Raw genomic sequence first — 19,209 nt, 5'->3', positions numbered from 1 at the left:
CCAGACATACTGACTTTATTGTTAAACGTGCTTGTGCTTAGCAAGGTTCTCTCATGAATATCTGACCTTTCTGTTCTTGAAGTCTTAGTTACATCAGAGTTACATCCTAGATTATGTAGTTTAACTGTATTAGCTGCATTACTTTGTGGAACACAATCTCCTCTGTAAGCCACACAGTGAAAAAAAGAAGGTAACTGGTGTGCTGAGTACTCACTGGAGATTGATGGAACACTTCTGTCAGCGGTAGATGGTGCTGGATCAACCGATACAGGTTGCCTACTGTCTTTAGACAAAAAGTCATGAATGCTTGTCCTTCGAGTAGTTCCTTCTGCTGTAGAAATCACACTGCTTGCACGAGGTAAGGTAGCGTAAGGATTGCAATCTCTCGATTGTTGCTGGGAAACAGTCACTTGTATCTTTTCTTTAACTGATTTGGCCTTCCCTTGAGTGCCTGATGTAAATTTTATTGGAGAGCTAGTGAAGTAGGTGTCTTCAATTTTACGAAGGCTAGGCCTTACAAGTTGTTCTGGTTTAATGGATCGTCCATCTGAGAAATCAGCGGTAGTTTTCACGCTTAATGATCTCACAATACCACAACCAGCAGATGGCTGTTTTCTTAGCTTTTCCCTTCCTGCCAGCTCTGCAGACTCAGATAAGCTTTTCATGACTTCATCTAAAAGATTCTCTTCACTTGCAGATTTCAACTGTCAAAAATATGAAACATATTATAAATTTTTCAATTGTAATTTTTGACCTTTTCTTAAGCACTCTTTGTGGATAGAAATGAAAAACAATTCCAAAAAGATTTATTGGTTGGGTTTGGTGTTTTTTCTGTTGTTTTTTTAAATTTCTCAGTTCTAAAAGCAGATTAAACATTTACAGTACATATTCATGACTCTTCCGTACAGGTTACAAGTACTTTGAAAACTAGGTGTCAAGATCACAACTATCTGGAATTAGTTCCTGCAATATTGATTAACTCAAGAAATCAGACAATCAAAACTTTCAAGTCTATTTTCTCATTCACCTGCCCTCTGCCATCACTCATCAATACTTCCAAGTAATTCCATATGGGCTACTATTTTAACTTGTACTGATCATCTGGAGCTAAAAGTTTATATTCTCAAAACACTCAAATAATAACGACAAAAATCTTAGGAAGCGACACAAAGTACATAACCTTTATGCACCTTTGGTACTTGTATCTGGACAAGCCAGCTTCCTGTCTTTTCTATCTGGAGAAAAGACTTAAGACCTAGAAAGAAAGACTGCAGTCTTTTTCAAAATGGTAAAAGAGTCAGTTTGGAAAGAATTAAGCTAAAAGCATTAAGGAAATGCTTGGCAAAAGACTGAATGCAGACCTCGTGAACACCCCCTCCAACCTCAATGATTCTATAATGCTGCAAAATGGATTCTGGTACTTATCAACAGCATTGGAGTAGACAACTTGGGTGATTTAGCATTGGTTAATGCTTAAGAGATAAAAATCCTTGTCAGAGACCAGAGGTGAAAGGTCTTTTTAAGTATCTAACCATAAATACAGAAACTTAATCAGATTCAAGTCACAGATGACCCTAATCAATTCAGTTCTGAGTATTTTTTAAGTTTTAATTGTATCATTAAAATTGATGGAATCTGATCCTTACTCTTCATAGGCCTTAGTCACAGCAACTTGCTTTATCCTAAAGCACTTCTAGCTTTTGGACAGATTTACTCATGAATTAGTGATGAAGAAACTTGGATATGAGCATAGACAAGATTTTGGGCTTCTAACAAACTATCATTGATTTACAGAAACACTGTCTTACTCCTCTCAGATTTCAATGAGCTCCAAGGTCAGGTTTTTTGTACAGTAGAGTTAAAAAGATGAAACTGAAGCAGACAAGAATCTCTTTTCAGGGAATGAAGTAAAGCACCTTTCTTCCTGTTGACATAAGACAAATCTGAAAACAGTTCTTATTGATGACAAGTACTGAACTGGAAGAAACCTACTCCGAGTTTCTGGCCTTCCATCTGAACTCTGCTGAGTGCATCAATACACTGGACAATTCTGTGCAGTGGAGATAAATTTTCTTACCTAATTCAGTAACCAGGAAAGAGTCAAACTGCAAAATTCTAAAAGATTTTGTGTGTAATACAGCAAGTACAGTTAATCAGGGTGCAACCCCACACTATTTCTTAATGTAGGTGTAACCAGAATCCCCACAAAGTTTTAAAGCAATTCTTCTCACTTTAAGTCATCTACTAATTCTGTGCCCATATATGGGCTAATAGGTAGTTAAAATATTTTTAAACTAACCTTGCTTGAGGTACTTTTGTTGCTTTCTTCTAAAAACTGTTGCAGGGTAACAATTTCACTTCCAGGAGAACCAGTTTTGATCTGTTTTCCACGACCCTCCAGTGTTTCAGACCTTCTTTGATGGAGCACTGGACTAGACCTTGTATGACCTTTCAAATACTGAATAGGACTGCTACTGCTGCTAGACCAAGCCTCATGTTCATGTAGCAGGCTAAACTCTCCACTGCTGTGACTCTGCGGCCTGCTTTGATTGTTAACTGCACCTGCTTTGGGGGTAAACGGCATTAAGTATTCCACAAGAACATTTTATGGAAGTTGTTAAACAGTATAACCTTCCTCAAATCCAGAATGTTATCAGATTCAGTTAACAATGTTAATTCAATTCAAAATGCTAAAACCCCCAGATGTTTATTTTTCACTCAACCCAAATATATTATTAATGCAGTTGTACACCTCTCACTTACCTATTACATCTCTTTAAACATGTCATGACAGCTCTTGAATAAAAAACTACCTCTTACTTGTATCGGGGCTTCCACCTTCCTAGTATCTATTCCAAGGGGCTAAAGAGATGCCTCCACTCTTGTGAGGTGAGGCACATACTCTAATACAGTGTTAATGAGTTTTACATTGAATGAAATATGAAAGATGGAACTGAAAGAAAATACTTTCCTTGACATAGTTCTTTGACAATAACTATTTAGGAATATTGCCTCTCCAACAGTTTCTGCTATTACTTCTAGTTTTATTACAACTGTGACCTGAAGGAAGCATATGGTACTAAATGTAAACGTAAAATAAATCCCACAACACCAGTTCTTTTAATTTTTCAGTACTTCTAAATTGCTTTAAAAATACTGATTAATAATCAAGTACTTCCTACTTAGTGTTGCTACTAAGAAATTAACTTAAGTAGAAGAAAGATAAATCGTTGACAGAGAAATTTCTGATACTCTAGAGAAACTGGGACAAAGACTATCTGAAAGGATCTTTTACTGAAGGGAGTAATCAAATGGAAAATACACTAATAAAAATTTTAAGCTAGCCTTCATCTCTAAATTCTGAAATTGATACTGTTTCATAAAAGCAAGACACGAATACTAAATGAAGTCTGGAGTTGGCAGCATTCTAGCGTAGTATGTACAATGGGCTCTAGCTAGAACAGCCCTTATAAACAGAAACATATCAAGGTAATGTGAAGAATATTGCTAAATCCAGGGTCATTATTAATCTTTTTTAAAACAAAATATAGAAGTTTACATGTGCCATTTTGTCCTGTTTGTATTGTACACTATACAGCCTTGCATCAGCACTACATATGACTAGGGTGCTAGGAGGGAAAAAAAAAAACAACTTCCATGGAGCAGCTTCTCTGCTCAAAACCAAGCAAAAAAGTGAGGGAATTCCTTCCTTGTAGCATTTTAACTTAGGTCAGGTTTGGCTTAAAACGTTTTATAGCTTACATAATAATATCACCCTTTCAATATTTATTAAAAACCTGAGTTCTATGAATAATTGTACCCTTTCCTCACTTGGGGAATGAAGGCTATAAAATGCTTAAAAGAAAAGCATGCTGTGGCGTGTTGTAGGGATTTTCGTAGTCAGTTTTTGCTTGTATAACCTATATACATGATCTAATAGAGCAAACAATGGAAAAGAGGGATGTATGCAAATTCACCTACAACATACCTTTGACTTCATGGAGAGAAGCATTGTTATTGCTATTGCTAGTGGATGTTCTACCACTATCAAGGCTGGATGGTCTGGAAGCTGAATGGAAAATTAGGATACAGCATGATGAACAAAATTTTAGCAGATGACATGGTACCTTTACATTCTGATCACAGAATGCTCAGAGGCAGGAATCATGCACTATTTCACAGGCTGAGCATGCCCATTGTCAACAAAGTGTTTCTTACAGATCAGAAAGCGAAGGGATTTCCAGGCAGTCCAAGAGGACACTTTAGAAAAGGGCACTACAGGAATAGTAAGGTACAGGGGAGAGGAAAAGAGAAATAGAGTGTATGTTTAGAATTGAAACTAACTGGTTAATGTGAAACCAGGATGGGCATGCAGAAAGCTGCTCATGATTAGGTCACTTACAACAGATTTGACAAGGAACCTTGCACATTGTTGAAATGCCACGAGCAGGAGGAGCAAGAGCATCTGCACAGAAAATGTCCTGTACTCCTATCCAATACAAGGGAAATGCACTGTTAACATCTTGAAAAAACTTTGTTGCTCACACTAATTTTTCATGTTTAAACTAAAAACTTCACCTCTAAATAATCTATTACAGCTTTCACTTCACAGCTTTGCTTGAAGGAACATGTAGTGATTTCAGAGAATATAGTGATAAATTTAGGTCTTGCTGAACAATAACTATTGAAAAATCAGGCCAGATTTGGATTTGATGTTTTTGGATTTTTTTTAGGATTGACATTTTAACTTCTTTTATTCTACTACCAACTCCAAATAAATTTTTTAAAGGGAAAATGTTTTGGTCCTGTTCAGATGCACTTCATAGATACTTTCTATCAGAGATACAGAACATCTGAAGTAGTAGTAAAGAAAGAAAAGAATAATCTGAAGAAATGGTATTATACATTCACAAGATATGCAGATCACAGAAAGCATGCTCACTTCTAAAGATGCCATTCACTTGTTTTTTTGCAAACTTCGTAAACATTCACATAATACATCCTAAATTTGTTTAATTAAGGTTCACATCTTACCATGAACTCTTGATCCTGTACTAGAATCATCACTAATACCTTGTGGACTTACATCTTCAAAGGATGTAGTATCTATACACAAGAGACATAAATGAAGATGTAAAATAAAAAATAGATTTTTTTAAAATTATTGAAATATTTATCATGTGTAAAACATACTAAAATATTTTTTAAACCAATCCATTTTTACTTAGGGAACATTCTGTAGTCCTGAAACATTTACAGCTGCAGTTATTAAATCTCTTCATCATCTTCGCAGTGCAAGTCCGCTATTAAGTTTTTTGGCAAAAAGCAATCTTTAAAACACACAAGCAAAATGATTATTTATATGAAATTGCTGTTACACATAGTCACATCACAGTGCAAAATGCTTCCACCTATACCTTTATTATTTAGCAACTGCTTGGATCTGAAGCCTGTAGAAGAGTTGACAGTTGCAAAGTTGATAGCTGTAGTAGAGAAGGCCATAGCTCCCAATTCTTTTCTCCTTTTACCCGTAGATATATCATCAGGACCCTCCAGATGTTCAGAACTACCTGTCCACTGTCCTCCTGCTAGGACCATGGACTGCACCAGGTCATTCATGGCTGGGATGCAAATGAAAGCAAATGATAAGCATGGTCAATGTATTTGCTTTGGTTCTTATTTTGTATTGCAAAATGTTTGACAGTTTTATAAGCAGTAAAAGCGCACTGAATACCAGAAGATTTAAACACAAGATCATCCATGTTACGACATGCCGTCAGCTCAATGCATGAGAAGTGCTGTAAGTCAGAGACTTCCTCCAGCTCAGTATGGTTCTTAACACTGATTTTATTAGGTATAATCGCCATGCTTGTGCTGCAGTGATGTGTTAGAAGCCTTGATATAACATGGGAAATGATAAAATGGGATGAATAAGGATAAAATGGGCAAAGGTGCTAATACAACAGAATGCCAACAATGATACGGGATCCTTGTACAGTGCAGGTTACTGCAGGGATATTGCATTTTACATAGTAGCAAATAAAGGATCTGAAAAAGATGACATCTGATGATATTCACCTTTACTTCACAGAACTAGAGAAAGCTGTCCACCCCTCATTAAAAAGTACAATAAAGTAACTCAGTACAACATTTTGGCAACAACTGATGAAGAGTGACAGACCACCATACAGCCTTGGACTATTTTCTACACCTTCTTTAAACAGAAAAAAATTACAGTGATTTTTTTTAACAAAAGGCTTATGAGACGTGTAATTTGGAACCATTTAGGTCAACAGAGTGCATTGTAAATTTATATATACATAGAGACGTGTGTATAGACAGCTATATATACAAATATATGCAATCACAATGCACTGAATATATATATATATGTGGGAGTGTGCTTGTGCATGTCGAGATGTATGTGTCTGCGTGTGTGCACATATGCACATATATAAAGTATTCAGTGCCAAGGTTAAAAAAAAGAAAAAAGGGGGGGCGGGAAGGAGAAAAAGCTCCAGCTCCTTGTATTGTATCAGGACTTGCACATTGCAAAATAGGAGGAAAAATACAGCGCAGTCCAGGGAGAGATTAGTGAAAAATTAGTAATGGAAGCCAGTGTAGCCATTTAAAAGAAGCTGAACTGTCATAAAGTCTTACACATGGAGCGACGGTAGAAGGCCTTCATTTTGTCTTTTTCCTTCGGTCTGTTCCTCAAAAAGGGCAGTCTTTTCAGTGCAACCACTTTTATGTCATAGCATGAGGAAAAACGGAAACAGGGAAATGAAAGAAAAAAAGGGAGAAGAACAGATGGAAGTTAAATGTTGAAACTAAGGACAGAAATGAATGTCTGAGTTTAAGCTATATCCTATGCTAAAAGCTATCATTCTCATGCTTCTTTGTGACCATGAAATATGAAAGCTACACTGAAATATGAAAACTTTAAAATACTCAGAAATGCACCAGAAATAATGGTGAAGAGTGTAATACAGTCTGGAAGTTTTAACCGCCAAGCTCTTGGTACAAAAAAGTCACTTTGAGATAATTACAGAAATAGTTTTTACTGTGGAAAGCAACATTTCTTGAACATAAAAAATATCAGACAAAAAAAGCTTAAAATGAAAGTGACTCTAAGTACTTCTATCTTAATCTATGTTCATAGCATTATTTTTTGAGGTTAATCACATTTTAATGCTTTGCCCTGCATCTCTAGTAGGACACAATCTATTATTGGTCTTAATTTGTTACATTTTTTGCTCATTACTAATTTGGGTCATCTGCTGTCTTGTAGAAGAATTACATGGACCTTAGGTTCAATCTACAGTTTGTGTGCAGTGACTTTAATATTTTGTTGAGATGATCCATTTCAAATCTGTAGTAAGAAAGATAAAATAAAGATTTATTGGCTGAAATGGTATGCACCAATTTTTTTTTTCTGAAAAAATACCAAATATTACAAAAATTCAGCAAAAGAAAATCCAGCTATGGGTGTCGCTGTAACATCTGTTGAAGGCGAAGAGAAAATTAAGATACGTAATACTGAGAAACAGAGTTTAAATTACAAATAGTATTAAAAAGTAAAGGAGGCGGAAATGACAAATTAATCTTGTCCTTAGATTCAGCTATTTTGCATTAGTAACTGATGACTGGCAGACACCTGCACTTTGAGACATCAGCTGACTGCCAAGCATCCAGAAGCCACATGCAAACAATTGGCATGTAAAGATTCAGAAAGAAATGCACCATGAAATTCCCCCAAAGTTCTTATTTATGCAGATATGAAAGCAGGATAGTCCCATCTGTTAGCCCAAGATCTGCATATTTCATCTCTCTGAAGTCACTTTTGGGACACATGCTTTGTCATTTGCCTTGGTTTTCATCTTGTTATACAGCAGTTTCTAACTTACACAGCAGTATATACACGTGTGCATTTACAAGTGAACATGAACTACCTTGAAAGAAATTTCCCTCACCATGATATTGTTTTGTGCTTACATTTAGAGTAAGAAGTTTACACTGTATTTTACAACTTCCAATGACTGCATGATTGGCACAGCTACAAGTGTCCAGAAGTTTTCACAGTTGGAGAATGTAACTCTGTCTTGACTGGAGAGGGACAGTAAACACCCTCCTATGTCAGGTACTTAACACTGTGGGGTGGGGAAGAACAGGGAGAAGCAAAGGGCACATGTGCTACCTGTGTAAGATAGGAGTACGCCAAGTATGACGTCACCTTTGAATTATTCACTTGTCTTTTTTTTTTAATGATGTACACAGACTTACAGGTACTTCAAAATAACTACTTCTTTGGTTTAGTTTGGTTTTTTTTCAGATCACTAAAGCATTCCTCCTATGGTAGATCTTTAGGAAACAAGCCAAATCCAACATAAACATAGATGTGGACTGTCTCGAAAAAAAGCAGAGAGGCTGGTAAAACTCCAGTAAAAGAGACACCAATGGTGTGTATCTAATTGCATGTAACAGTGCACAGCTTTGAATACATCTCCCTTTAGGAACACCAGACACAGCATCTGAGTAGCTAGTTTTCTAGCAAGTAAGTTTTAGCGCTAATGCCACCCAACTGAAGAGGTGATCCTGCTCTCTTTTTACTTTCTGTCACGGTGGAAACAAGATTCTTTTGTAACTTCTGTTTCCAACTTTATAGACAAAATAACTGATTCCTCTTAATTACACAAGTCCACCCAAATCTTATTAAAAAATACCCACAGGATGTTTAAGAATAATTTGAGTCATATAGGCCTCTCAGCTATAGTACCAAACTGAAAACTCCATGGCAGCAATTGATATCCTGAAAATCATACACAGAAACCTGTCCCTCAGTAAACTGAAACCACCTTGAGAGAAGGATTACGTTAACAATTTCTGCATAGACTATGACTAAAGAAACGTCCTGCCAAAAACAGTGGAATAATGAAGCTACAGAAAGGAACAAAATGGACAATACAAAGTTCAGCTTACGCAACTTTAGCTCTTTACACCTTTATTCCAACAGACATTAAAGACAGGATGGCAGGAGAACTCTTTTGGGGCTTAGTAATCATCTAATCGAAGAACCCTAATTATAATACCCTAATGTTTCTTTCTCTTTTCAGTGTTCATGAACATGTTCTTGCTTTCTGAGCTGAGAATGAATGATGAGTACTGCAGAATTCCTTCACTCATCAGAGAATCTCCCATTTTGTAATCCTCCTGCTTTCCAGAAATACTCGAGGGAATTTAGTATAGATATAGTATTCAAATCCTCAAAATCCTTTGGTCATGCACAGAAGAAAACATTAGGAAGACATCTTCTAAATATTTTGGTAGAAAATGAACCTAACATCCTACTTTTACTGCTGCAATGACATGATTGCCTGCTACAGGTACTACTATTTAAAGATGACAGGCTTACTAATAGCCTGAATTCCTGAATCTCAAATGACTGATGTGGAAGCTAGCAAGAGGAATCCGTTTTCCTCTGGAGAAAAAAAAAAAAGAATTCCACTTGCCTGCCCTGGGTTTCCTATGTGAAAGCTCATCCCTGCTGAGACCAAACGCTGTGCACAAAGAAGATGTCAGATCTGTGGTACTCTTGAGTCAAGCACCAAACATGGATACAAAAACAAAGGTTAATCTCTGCAGTAAGAGGAGCACACAGTAACCATGCTACCCACAGGATCTAACTTGTGTTACACACATGAATGGCCACACCAGCACCACCTTCTTTCCAGAGTGCCTTTGGAATCAGACAAGGGTTTCCAAAACTCTGTGAGACATTGGCTGCCTCTGCAGAACAGGGTAGTAACAGTATCACAGTGTATCAGAGGTTGGAAGGGAGCTCAAGAGATCATCAGGTCCAACCCCCCCCTTGCCAGAGCAGGATCACTTAGGGTAGTCCGCACAGGAATGCATCCAGGTGGGTTTTGAAAGTCTCCAGAGAAGGAGACTCCACAACCCCACTGGGCAGCCTGTTCCAGGGCTCTGTCACCCTCACTGTGAAGAAGTTTCTCCTCATGTTGAGGTGAAATCTTCTATGTTCAAGCTTGAACCCATTGTTCCTTGTCTTACCACTGTGAACCACCGAAAAGAGCCTGGCCCCCTCCACTTGACACCCACCCCTCAGATATTTATAGACATTGATCAGATCCCCTCTCAGTCTTCTCTTCTCAAGACTAAATAGCTCCAGGGATCTCAGTCTCTCTTCATAGGGGAGATGCTCAAGTCCCCTTAATCATCCTCGTGGCTCTCCGTTGGATCCTCTCCAGCAGATCTCTGTCTCTCTTGAACTGGGGAGCCCAAAACTGGACACAGTATTCCAGGTGTGGTCTCACCAGGGCAGAGTAGAGAGGTTGATGAACTTCCCTAGACCTGCTGGACACACCTTCCTTGATGCATCCCAGGATCCCACTGGCTCTCTTGGCCACAAGGGCACATTGTTCTCCCATGGAGAACTTGCTGTCCACCAGCACTCCAAGGTCTTTCTCTGTGGAGCTGCTTTCCAGCAGGGCAGCCCCTAACCTGTACTGGTGCCTGTTGTTACTTCTCCCCAGATGCAGGACCTTGCACTTGTCCTTATTAAACTTCATGAGGTTTGCCTGCACCCAGCTCTCCAGCCTGTCCAGGTCACGTTGGATGGCTGCACAGCCTGACAGGGTGTCGGCCAACCCCCCCCAGTTTTGTATCATCAGTGAACTTGCTGAGGGTACTCTCAGTCCCCTCATCCAGGTCATTGATAAAGATATTGAACAAAACTGGACCCAGTACTGATCCCTGGACCCAGTACTGATCCCTGGGGGACACCACTGGCCACAGGCCTCCAAGGTGACTCTGTGCCACTGATGACAACCCTCTGAACTCCGTTGTGGAGCCAGTTTTCAATCCACCTCACTGACCAGCCATCTATGCCACATCTCCCGAGCTTTTCTATGAGGATGTTATGGGAGACAGTATCAAAAGCTTTACTGAAGTCAAGATATATGACATCTACTGCTCTTCCCTCATCTACCCACTTGGTCATAATTTCATAGAAGGCTATCAGATTAGACAGGATCTCCCGTTGGTGAATCCATGTTGGCTACTCCTGATAACGTTCTTGTCTTCCATGTGGTTAGAGATGACCTCCAGGATCAGCTGCTCCATCATCTTTCCAGGGATGGAAGTGAGGCTGACTGGTCTGTAGTTGCCTGGGTATTCCTTCTTGCCTTTTTTGAAGACGAGTGCTTTCTGCACCAAAATCACCTGTTTTTGTCATAGCACAGGTCTTTTGAATACATGTGCATGACAAAATGTCGAGTATCAGGAAAAGGGTCTCCATCACCACTTTCAAAGACATAGAGAGTCTATTTATTGGTAAGAGCAGCAGGAGAATTCCTTTTGGAATCAGTATCTACTCTTGCATTCTCTGATGGGTAGGAAACCTATACATCTCAAAGTTCACTCCGTATCAGATGTTCTGTCCTCCAGCTTGTGGGAACATCACCAATTTGTGTGACTGCAATTTGGGGGGATGTAAGCTGCCTTCTGTTGTCTTCTTATGGACACAGGACATTTCACCTCTGTTCTCTAGAACCATTCAGGTGATCAGTATGGAACAGAATCTGTCTCTTCCTGTAGCCTATACTGCCTTTAACCATTGTGGAAAGCTACAATACCTGAGCATTTGCACAGACAGGTGGTAGCTCAGTTCTTGTAGCTTTCAGTGGAAGCCATCACTGCCAAGCCACTCATTACAGAAAAGAAAGGGGCCACAGCATTTCAACACTCAGGACTTACTGTCATTCTAGAAGAAATGGTCTTCAGAATATGCACCATTACCAGTAATCTCACACTGAGATGTTCTCTTTGTGAGACATGAACTGTCTCAGTAAGATTGTCATCACTGAATGGCAGTTTTCCATAGTGATGTGTAATAGAAGATGGTTAGGATCCAGAATTAGATCAGCCCTTCCAGTTTGTGGACAAATACACTGGGATTAAGAGGAACATAAACAAGGTCCATGGAGTAGAAAATTAATGAGGTCTGACCAAATTCAAACCTTTTGTGGATCAGCCACTGTAACTTCAACCATGGCTTCAGGAGGAGGGTAACTGCACACTACAAGGTCCCAAGTATCATGCAAAGAAAACTCAGAGAAAAGAGCTCTTGAAGAACATGAAGTCGTTGACACAGATGCAAATGATCTGAACCAAAGCATGCATGCTCATGACTAAAACTAATACACCCACATTGTAGTCACTCCTGAATTCCACCAGACTTCCAGTTTACATGTAAAAGCGACAGTTGCTTTAACAGTCAAAACTACCTATTTTGAACCTTGAGAGACCTTTACACTGAAAAATGCTAAGTTTTCCAAATGGACAAGTTAGCAAGTAAAATGACAAAAACATACCCTCAAATTTACTGTTTTCTTCAGTTATTAAAAAAGTACAAATCTGATTTTAAGTTTCCATGAAATAGTGTCTTTAGGTGGTTTTAACTTTGACTAACCTTCTGCAAGAAGAACAGAAGAAAAGAGTGTAGCATACTTGACTTTAATAATCTCTAACAGCAAATTCATAGCTGGCACAAAGCCCAGAATATCGATCTGCTGTCTTTTGGAACTCATGACATCGAATTTAAAATAGTACTTCAAAGACTTTAAGTGAATTTGAATACATTATATTCTGATGCTTTTACATGCACAGCCAAAATGCTTTGGTGCATAATTTTAAAATGAAATCATTACATCCTGATAACTTGGCTCTAAGATTATGTCTCAAGTTGTGTAAAATTAGAGAGTTTGATTCATGCTAATAGTGGGTAACAAAAAATATAGGTTAATGAAGTCCATGCTGCATAGAATCTGGCCTTTTATACTGTGGGCATCCTAACATGATGGCTGTCAGGCTCTTTTATGTGTATGTGTATGGAATATTCAGTCTCTCCACACCTCTGTAATCCTTCTCAGCCACTTTAATCTTGAGGATTAATAACAATTCACATCTTTTTAACATGTTATATCTCTACATTTACTCTTTATATTGCATATTCAAATATAATCAACATTCATTGTTGGTTTTATGAGGTGCTGGAGGAACACGTTCAGACAGACCTTTTTAGCAACTAAAGGATGTTGGCACAGCCACATCTTAGAAAGCACTTTCAGGACAGGGAGAAGGATTCATGCTGGGATGAGGGAGAAACAAAGAAAGGGTACTAGGCATCCGACATTATGTTTAAAATTCTGCTCACCTGACCCAGGAGCAGTGCCTCCTCCTTCATTGTGCATGATAAATATGTTTTAACATTTAGAGCTACAGAAATGCTAGAAAATAGTTCCTGCCCACTCATTGACTTTCAAGAAGTCAGTATAAATTGGTCATTAATAAATCAATTCAGGTTTAATTCTTAAAGACAAAAAATTATCTTTAAAATCCCCCCCAAACACATAGCTTCTTCCAGCACCTCTTAATTTGTAATAATTTAGCCAAGGATCATTGAAAGAAGATGCTTTGCAGTACTCACTACTACTTTTTTTGGTCCCTAAAGTCTGGCCATCTTCAAGAGAGTTCGAACCCACAGAGGAACTATCTTGACTGTCCTGGTGAGGCAGCTGAAGAAATCCCTCACTGGATTCTGAGCGAGTAGGTGTAAGTGTCACAGACTTCAAACGTTCACGATTAACATCCTTCTTAGATTTTATCAGCTTCCTCATTTTCAGAGTAATCCAGTTGCCCCTCCTGTTAGCAAGAATACAGTATATTAATGACATTTATAATCATTACTTCTGCCTTCAGACTGTTCCTAGTTTGTGTGTAGTAACACAGACATGGTTCTGCTACCCTCGTTTTTAATGAAATGTTGATTTTCAGCTAGAACAGAACAGGTAGGTCATGCTTTAGATCTCTCTATTTTGAAATCATGTTCATCAGTACCTTCTTGGTGGAGATGGTTCATAAAATTTATATTGATCCATTATCTTCTCCTCCAATTTCTCCTTCTGTCGTCTTAATTCATTTAGCTTGTCACTATAAACAGAAAATGAACAATAATGTATGCTTCAAAAACATGTAATGTGATGAACATGCTCCTTTGAATATCTTATCTGAAAGTTGTCCCTTTTCATGAGGAATTCTTACCTATTCTATCTTATTGAAAAAAAACCATGAGAGACAGCAAATAAGAAATCTTTTGTTTCACGTTTAATATAAAACTTAAAAAAACCCCTCCATCTGCCTATATTACACAAGAGAATTTTCTCCCTTTTAACTCAAATAGAGTGCATATAGGCTCTAACAGAGTCATTTAGACAAACACATTTCCTCTTCTCTCACATTCACTAAAAAAAGTTTACAAACAAGCCTAGGAACTTTGCTTGTTGTAGAATGAGGAATAAATAACATTTCTATTCCTCATTTGTATCATCAGTAATTACAATCAGTAACAAAGTTGAACTAATCCTTTAGAACTAGAAATATGTTTGCAAGTTTGAATTATATCTTCTTTACGTATGTAATTCACATTTTATTTAAAAAAGAGGAACATTTCAGAAATAGCACACTTGTTAACTTCTCTATATATAAACCAGAAGCTTTTTCTAAAAAATAAAGGTATTAGTGTAACTGTCCTAATCACAGTAACTAGATTGTTTTAAAAACTCACATGTACTGCCTTTGCTCTACATGGAAGAGATCCTTGCTTTCCATATTCTGCTCAAGTAATGTTCTATTCTGTAGCATTAATGTCTGAATTTGATCTAGTAGATGTCTGTTTTCCTCCTCCAGATTTCCTTTAAGCTGGCTAAGCAGCTGTTAAAATATATGAAATGGTACATGCATATAGATGTGAGCATATTACACACAGATAATGAGATTATTAAAAAAAAAATTAGGTCTACAATGGATTCTGATAGTCAATTCAAACAGGAAACTTAACCAGATCATGACTCAACTGATAAAAGCCTCTTTGATGCTTTAAAAAACTTTAAACAGTTTACCTAACATAAGCCTGTACAACAGGTAATTTTATTTAATCTTCAGACCCACTTCATTATCTCTAAACTAAATTACTAGTTCTCAGGCACTTCATATGATGTTCGGAATCTACAAATACTAATATGTATAATACTAAAATATACAAATATTAGAAGTATATCAGTCACAGAAAAAAAGAGCATAATTCTCACATACCTCGCATTGATTATTTAGTTTTGTTGATGTTATATCCAGTTGTTGGTACTGTTCTTTCAGTTTAGAAAACTCAGCTTCTAGTCGTGTTTGTTCGAGTTTGGAACTGTTCAATAATGTTTTCAAATTCTTATGATCAGTTTGGAGAACTTCATTCTCTCTCAGGAGCTGACTGTACGTATGAGTAAGCCTGGAATGAAAAGACATCATAAAAGAATACATGCAGACAGTCTATTCATGACCCACATTCCTGATGAAACACAAATTGCCAAGGCTCTATACTACTCCAGAAAACACACAAAAATGTCTTAGTACCACATACTGCAGGGAAGCCACCTCACTTTAATTTTCATAAGGATGCATTCTGCATTTAAGACACAGTCTGGGTTCTCCATATACTTGAAAGTAAAGCAGGATTTCCAAATGAGGATATCATAAGGAGTTTTAAGATGCCACTTGCTAAGGTCAGCTGCAAGAGTCAAAGCTGGGCTTTGTCACTCACTGTACTTCTACACCTGCTGGTACTAACCTCAGTTATCTTGCGCCTCTCATGCAGAGCAGCTTGCTCCCTCTACAGCTCACAGGCATGCTGGGCAGTGCTCAAGATGCTCCGTGGAATTCAATATACTTGGAATATAATCATTATTTCTTGTGTTTTTTTTCTTTTATTCTCTTTTCTTTTATTTCCCCCTGTTCAGTTTTTCTACAACAGCCATACCACAGCCTAACATAGTGGAGTTGCTATAAGGTATGGATCATAAATATCCTGAATTGCAGCATCAGGGATTGAGAAATGCAAGGGGACACAATACTTATTTAGATTGTACAGTCAAGTGCTTAGAGCTAATACACATATCAGACTTTTGCTTTACCTTTCATTTTCATCATGAAGCTTTTTACACTCTGCTGCTACAGTTTCATGTTTTTCATTCTGCTGCAGCATTTTTTCCTGTTCTATCTTGAGCACTTTCTCCAGCTCTTCCAGCTGCACTTTCTGTTTCAGCAGCTGATTGTACCTGCAAACAGAAAAAATTTCTAACATTTTATGGAAGGACATGAAAACATGCATTTTTTTTTAACAGTAATGTTTCAAAGTTTCAAGAGCTTAATGGTATATTTAAGTAATACTAATTTCTTTCATACCAATTACATGGGCATTTTTTGCCCTTCACTCAGACTCCAATTTTAGCCATGCATGAGTATTTACCTATCTTCTAGGTCCTTATGCTCCACCTCGAGATTTCTGTGTGCAGATTTAAGGCTTCCATGTTTAGCAATCAGAGATTCATACTCAGAAGCCTGGCGTTCATGCAGGTGTTCCAGTTTCTCATGGTCTTTGAGAAGGGAATCATACAATGATTTCAGGTCCTCGTGTTCCTTAAGCACACCTTCATTTTCATTTTCTAAAGCAGACTGCTGGATCAACAGCTGGGCATTCTGATTCATAAGAGATGTGCTTTGAGAATTGAGGGTGGAATTTTCGACCTGCAGCCATAAACATTTGAAAAGAGCTAGAAATTATGTCATAGCCCGGGTGATTTGGGTGATTTTGTTTATCTCTTTCTATTGGAAGATTTTTTGGGTTTAACCCTTAGCAGCTAAACAACCTTCTAGCCATTTCATTACCTGACAACCTGTAATGGGAATACTTTTTTTCTTATTTCCCAGTAAATAATTCCAAAGCAAAATAGTCCAAGAATATTTTTATAGCAGTATTGCAATAAAGCACTTAATACATGCTTAAAATGGCAGGGGCCGGGGAGAGGCAAGAAATCAAATTACTATTTACCTTCAAATATCTGTTCAAGTGGCATCTAGATGAGAAGCACAATTTCCTCTCAACAGCTATATCATCAAAATATTTCAGAGAAATGGGTTGCTTGTGATCTTCCTACCATGAAGGCCAAGTCTGTGACGTGACTAACGGAATGTTCGTTTTGGCATGGATTTTTTTCTTTAATCTTTGTTGTACAGAATATCTACAGTCACCATAAAATACTTATTTTAACCAAGCAACCTTTACAATGAGACTTAAGCCGGTGTGATCCATCCATCCATTACCCAGAGAGAAATAAAATAATAGCACCTGGAAGGAACTACTCATATCTATTTTAGTGATGAACTGCCATTCATGGTTCTCTTCCAAGAACAGTAATGTATGTTGATCACTTTATGCATGTGTGGTGAGATCTGGTGGAAAGTATTCTTGCAGAAAAGTGTAGTTTCTCCAACAATTGTGTCTTAACTTAATGGTTAGTTATACATTCAAGCCCTGAGTACTAGACAGATAAAAAAAACCACCTTCAACAACTTTGCTTTCCCTTAAAGGTAATATAAAGATACTTTCAAGAACTGGTGATACCCAATGTGCATGTCACCTGACCGAATTCAAGCTAGTTTACTTCTCGTTCCTATTGAAGAGATGAACAAGAAGAACTACTGAGACTTCTAATACTCTCAGGGTATCTATTTAAAGGGGGGGGGAAAAAAAATCTATCACTCCAGTGCATGTTGTTACTAAGGAACAAATCCCTTTCTGTTGGAACCACAGCATTCTTTGTTACAGATGAGAAAGCTGAATCTTTCGGTGGAAATGAAGCAATGTCTGATGGCAAATGTATGCTGTGAAACTTCCCAGACTGAATTCCAAGTTTCATTTAGTTCAGAAGTCCCAGTTATCCTTTAAGATATCTCTTCCCTCTTGCATGTTCTTTATAGGCATTTTAAGAAACAGAACAATTACAGTTGCCCAAGAACAGTTTTGACATAGCCCCTGTGTACCAGCTTAGTCTGCACTTAATCACTCTTATTTTCATGAACATATTTCACCTTTCATTTTGATTTAGACTTGATGGGCAGTTGTTTTGCAACTTGCCTGAAGCTATGAAGCAAAATAGCTGAATTTTCAAGGAAGGAGAACTCCTCCCTTTCTCAGTCTGTTGGGTACATCATCATTCAGTCATACTCGGTGACAAAAAAAAAATACATTGCTAAATGCATTGCTTGATGAAGCTCATAGAAAAACAACTAAATCATTTTAAAAAAGGCAGAAAGCAATTCACCGTGCAAATACTTTCAAATGTCTACAGTCAGTGAGACAGAAGAATAGTGTAGAGGTGATTGGGTACAGTCAGCATGGCTTCACCAAGGGCAAATCCTGCCTGACAAACCTGGTGGCCTTCTATGACAAGGTCACAACATGAAGAGATGAGGGGAGAGCAACTGATGTCATTTACCTGGACCTGAGCAAAGCCTTCGACACTGTCCCACACCACATCCTGGTCTCCAAACTGGCGACACATGGGTTTGATGGGTGGACCACGAGATGGATAAAGAACTGGCTTGATGGCCACACCCTGGCTGTCAATGGCTCCATGTCCCACTGGAGGCCAGTGACAAGCGGAGTCCCTCAGGGATCAGTCCTGGGACCAGTCTTGTTCAACATCTTTGTCAGTGACATGGACAGTGGCATTGAGTGCACCCTCAGCAAGTTTGCTGATGACACCAAGCTGTGTGGTGCAACAGACACACTGGAGGGAAGGGATCCATCCAGAGGGACCCTGACAGGCTGGAGAGGTGGTCACAAGCCAATCTCATGAGGTTCAACAAGACAAAGACCAAGGTCCTGCATCTGGGTTGAGGCAATCCTAAGTACAAATCCAGGCTGGGCAGTGACTGGCTGGAAAGCAGCCCTGAGGAGAGGGACTTGGGGGTGCTGGTGGATGAGAAGCTCAACATGAGCTGTCAATGTGCACTTGCAGCCCAGAAAGCCAACCAGATCCTGGGCTGCATCAAGAGAAGTGTGGCCTGCAGGTCAAGGGAGGTGATTCTCCCCCTCTACTCAGCTCTGGTGAGACCCCACCTGGAGTACTGCATCCAGTTCTGGAGCCCCTATTACAAGAGGGATATGGACATGCTGGAACATGTCCAGAGAAGGGCCACCAGGATCATCAGAGGGCTGGAGCACCTCGCCTGTGAGGAGAGACTGAAAGAGTTGGGGCTGTTCAGTCTGGAGAAGAGAAGGCTCCGAGGTGACCTTATTGT

The 19,209-nt window shown here is 38.5% G+C and overlaps 1 protein-coding gene across 3 annotated transcripts in view; it reads right to left on the bottom strand.

The window, feature by feature from the left end:
* CCDC88A (coiled-coil domain containing 88A) overlaps positions 1 to 19,209 on the bottom strand; it is a 75,659-nt gene that overhangs the window by 4,015 nt on the left and 52,435 nt on the right. For 2 of the 3 annotated variants that reach the window (XM_054383341.1, XM_054383342.1), the window contains exons 20-31: positions 16,373 to 16,650; positions 16,038 to 16,181; positions 15,169 to 15,355; positions 14,642 to 14,787; positions 13,915 to 14,007; positions 13,505 to 13,719; positions 6,661 to 6,744; positions 5,418 to 5,621; positions 5,035 to 5,106; positions 3,989 to 4,069; positions 2,300 to 2,565; positions 215 to 704 (exon numbers count right to left, since the gene is read on the bottom strand). In XM_054383341.1, coding sequence (XP_054239316.1) covers positions 215 to 704; positions 2,300 to 2,565; positions 3,989 to 4,069; positions 5,035 to 5,106; positions 5,418 to 5,621; positions 6,661 to 6,744; positions 13,505 to 13,719; positions 13,915 to 14,007; positions 14,642 to 14,787; positions 15,169 to 15,355; positions 16,038 to 16,181; positions 16,373 to 16,650 — 2,260 coding nt within the window. The remainder of the gene's footprint in view (positions 1 to 214; positions 705 to 2,299; positions 2,566 to 3,988; positions 4,070 to 5,034; positions 5,107 to 5,417; positions 5,622 to 6,660; positions 6,745 to 13,504; positions 13,720 to 13,914; positions 14,008 to 14,641; positions 14,788 to 15,168; positions 15,356 to 16,037; positions 16,182 to 16,372; positions 16,651 to 19,209) is intronic. The other variant, XM_054383343.1, reaches the window with a different exon arrangement.

This window comes from Indicator indicator, chromosome 9, assembly GCF_027791375.1.
Source record: "Indicator indicator isolate 239-I01 chromosome 9, UM_Iind_1.1, whole genome shotgun sequence".
Taxonomy (NCBI): domain Eukaryota; kingdom Metazoa; phylum Chordata; class Aves; order Piciformes; family Indicatoridae; genus Indicator; species Indicator indicator.
Note: the sequence above shows the minus strand (reverse complement) of the source record. Positions and strands in the feature narration are given on the sequence as shown.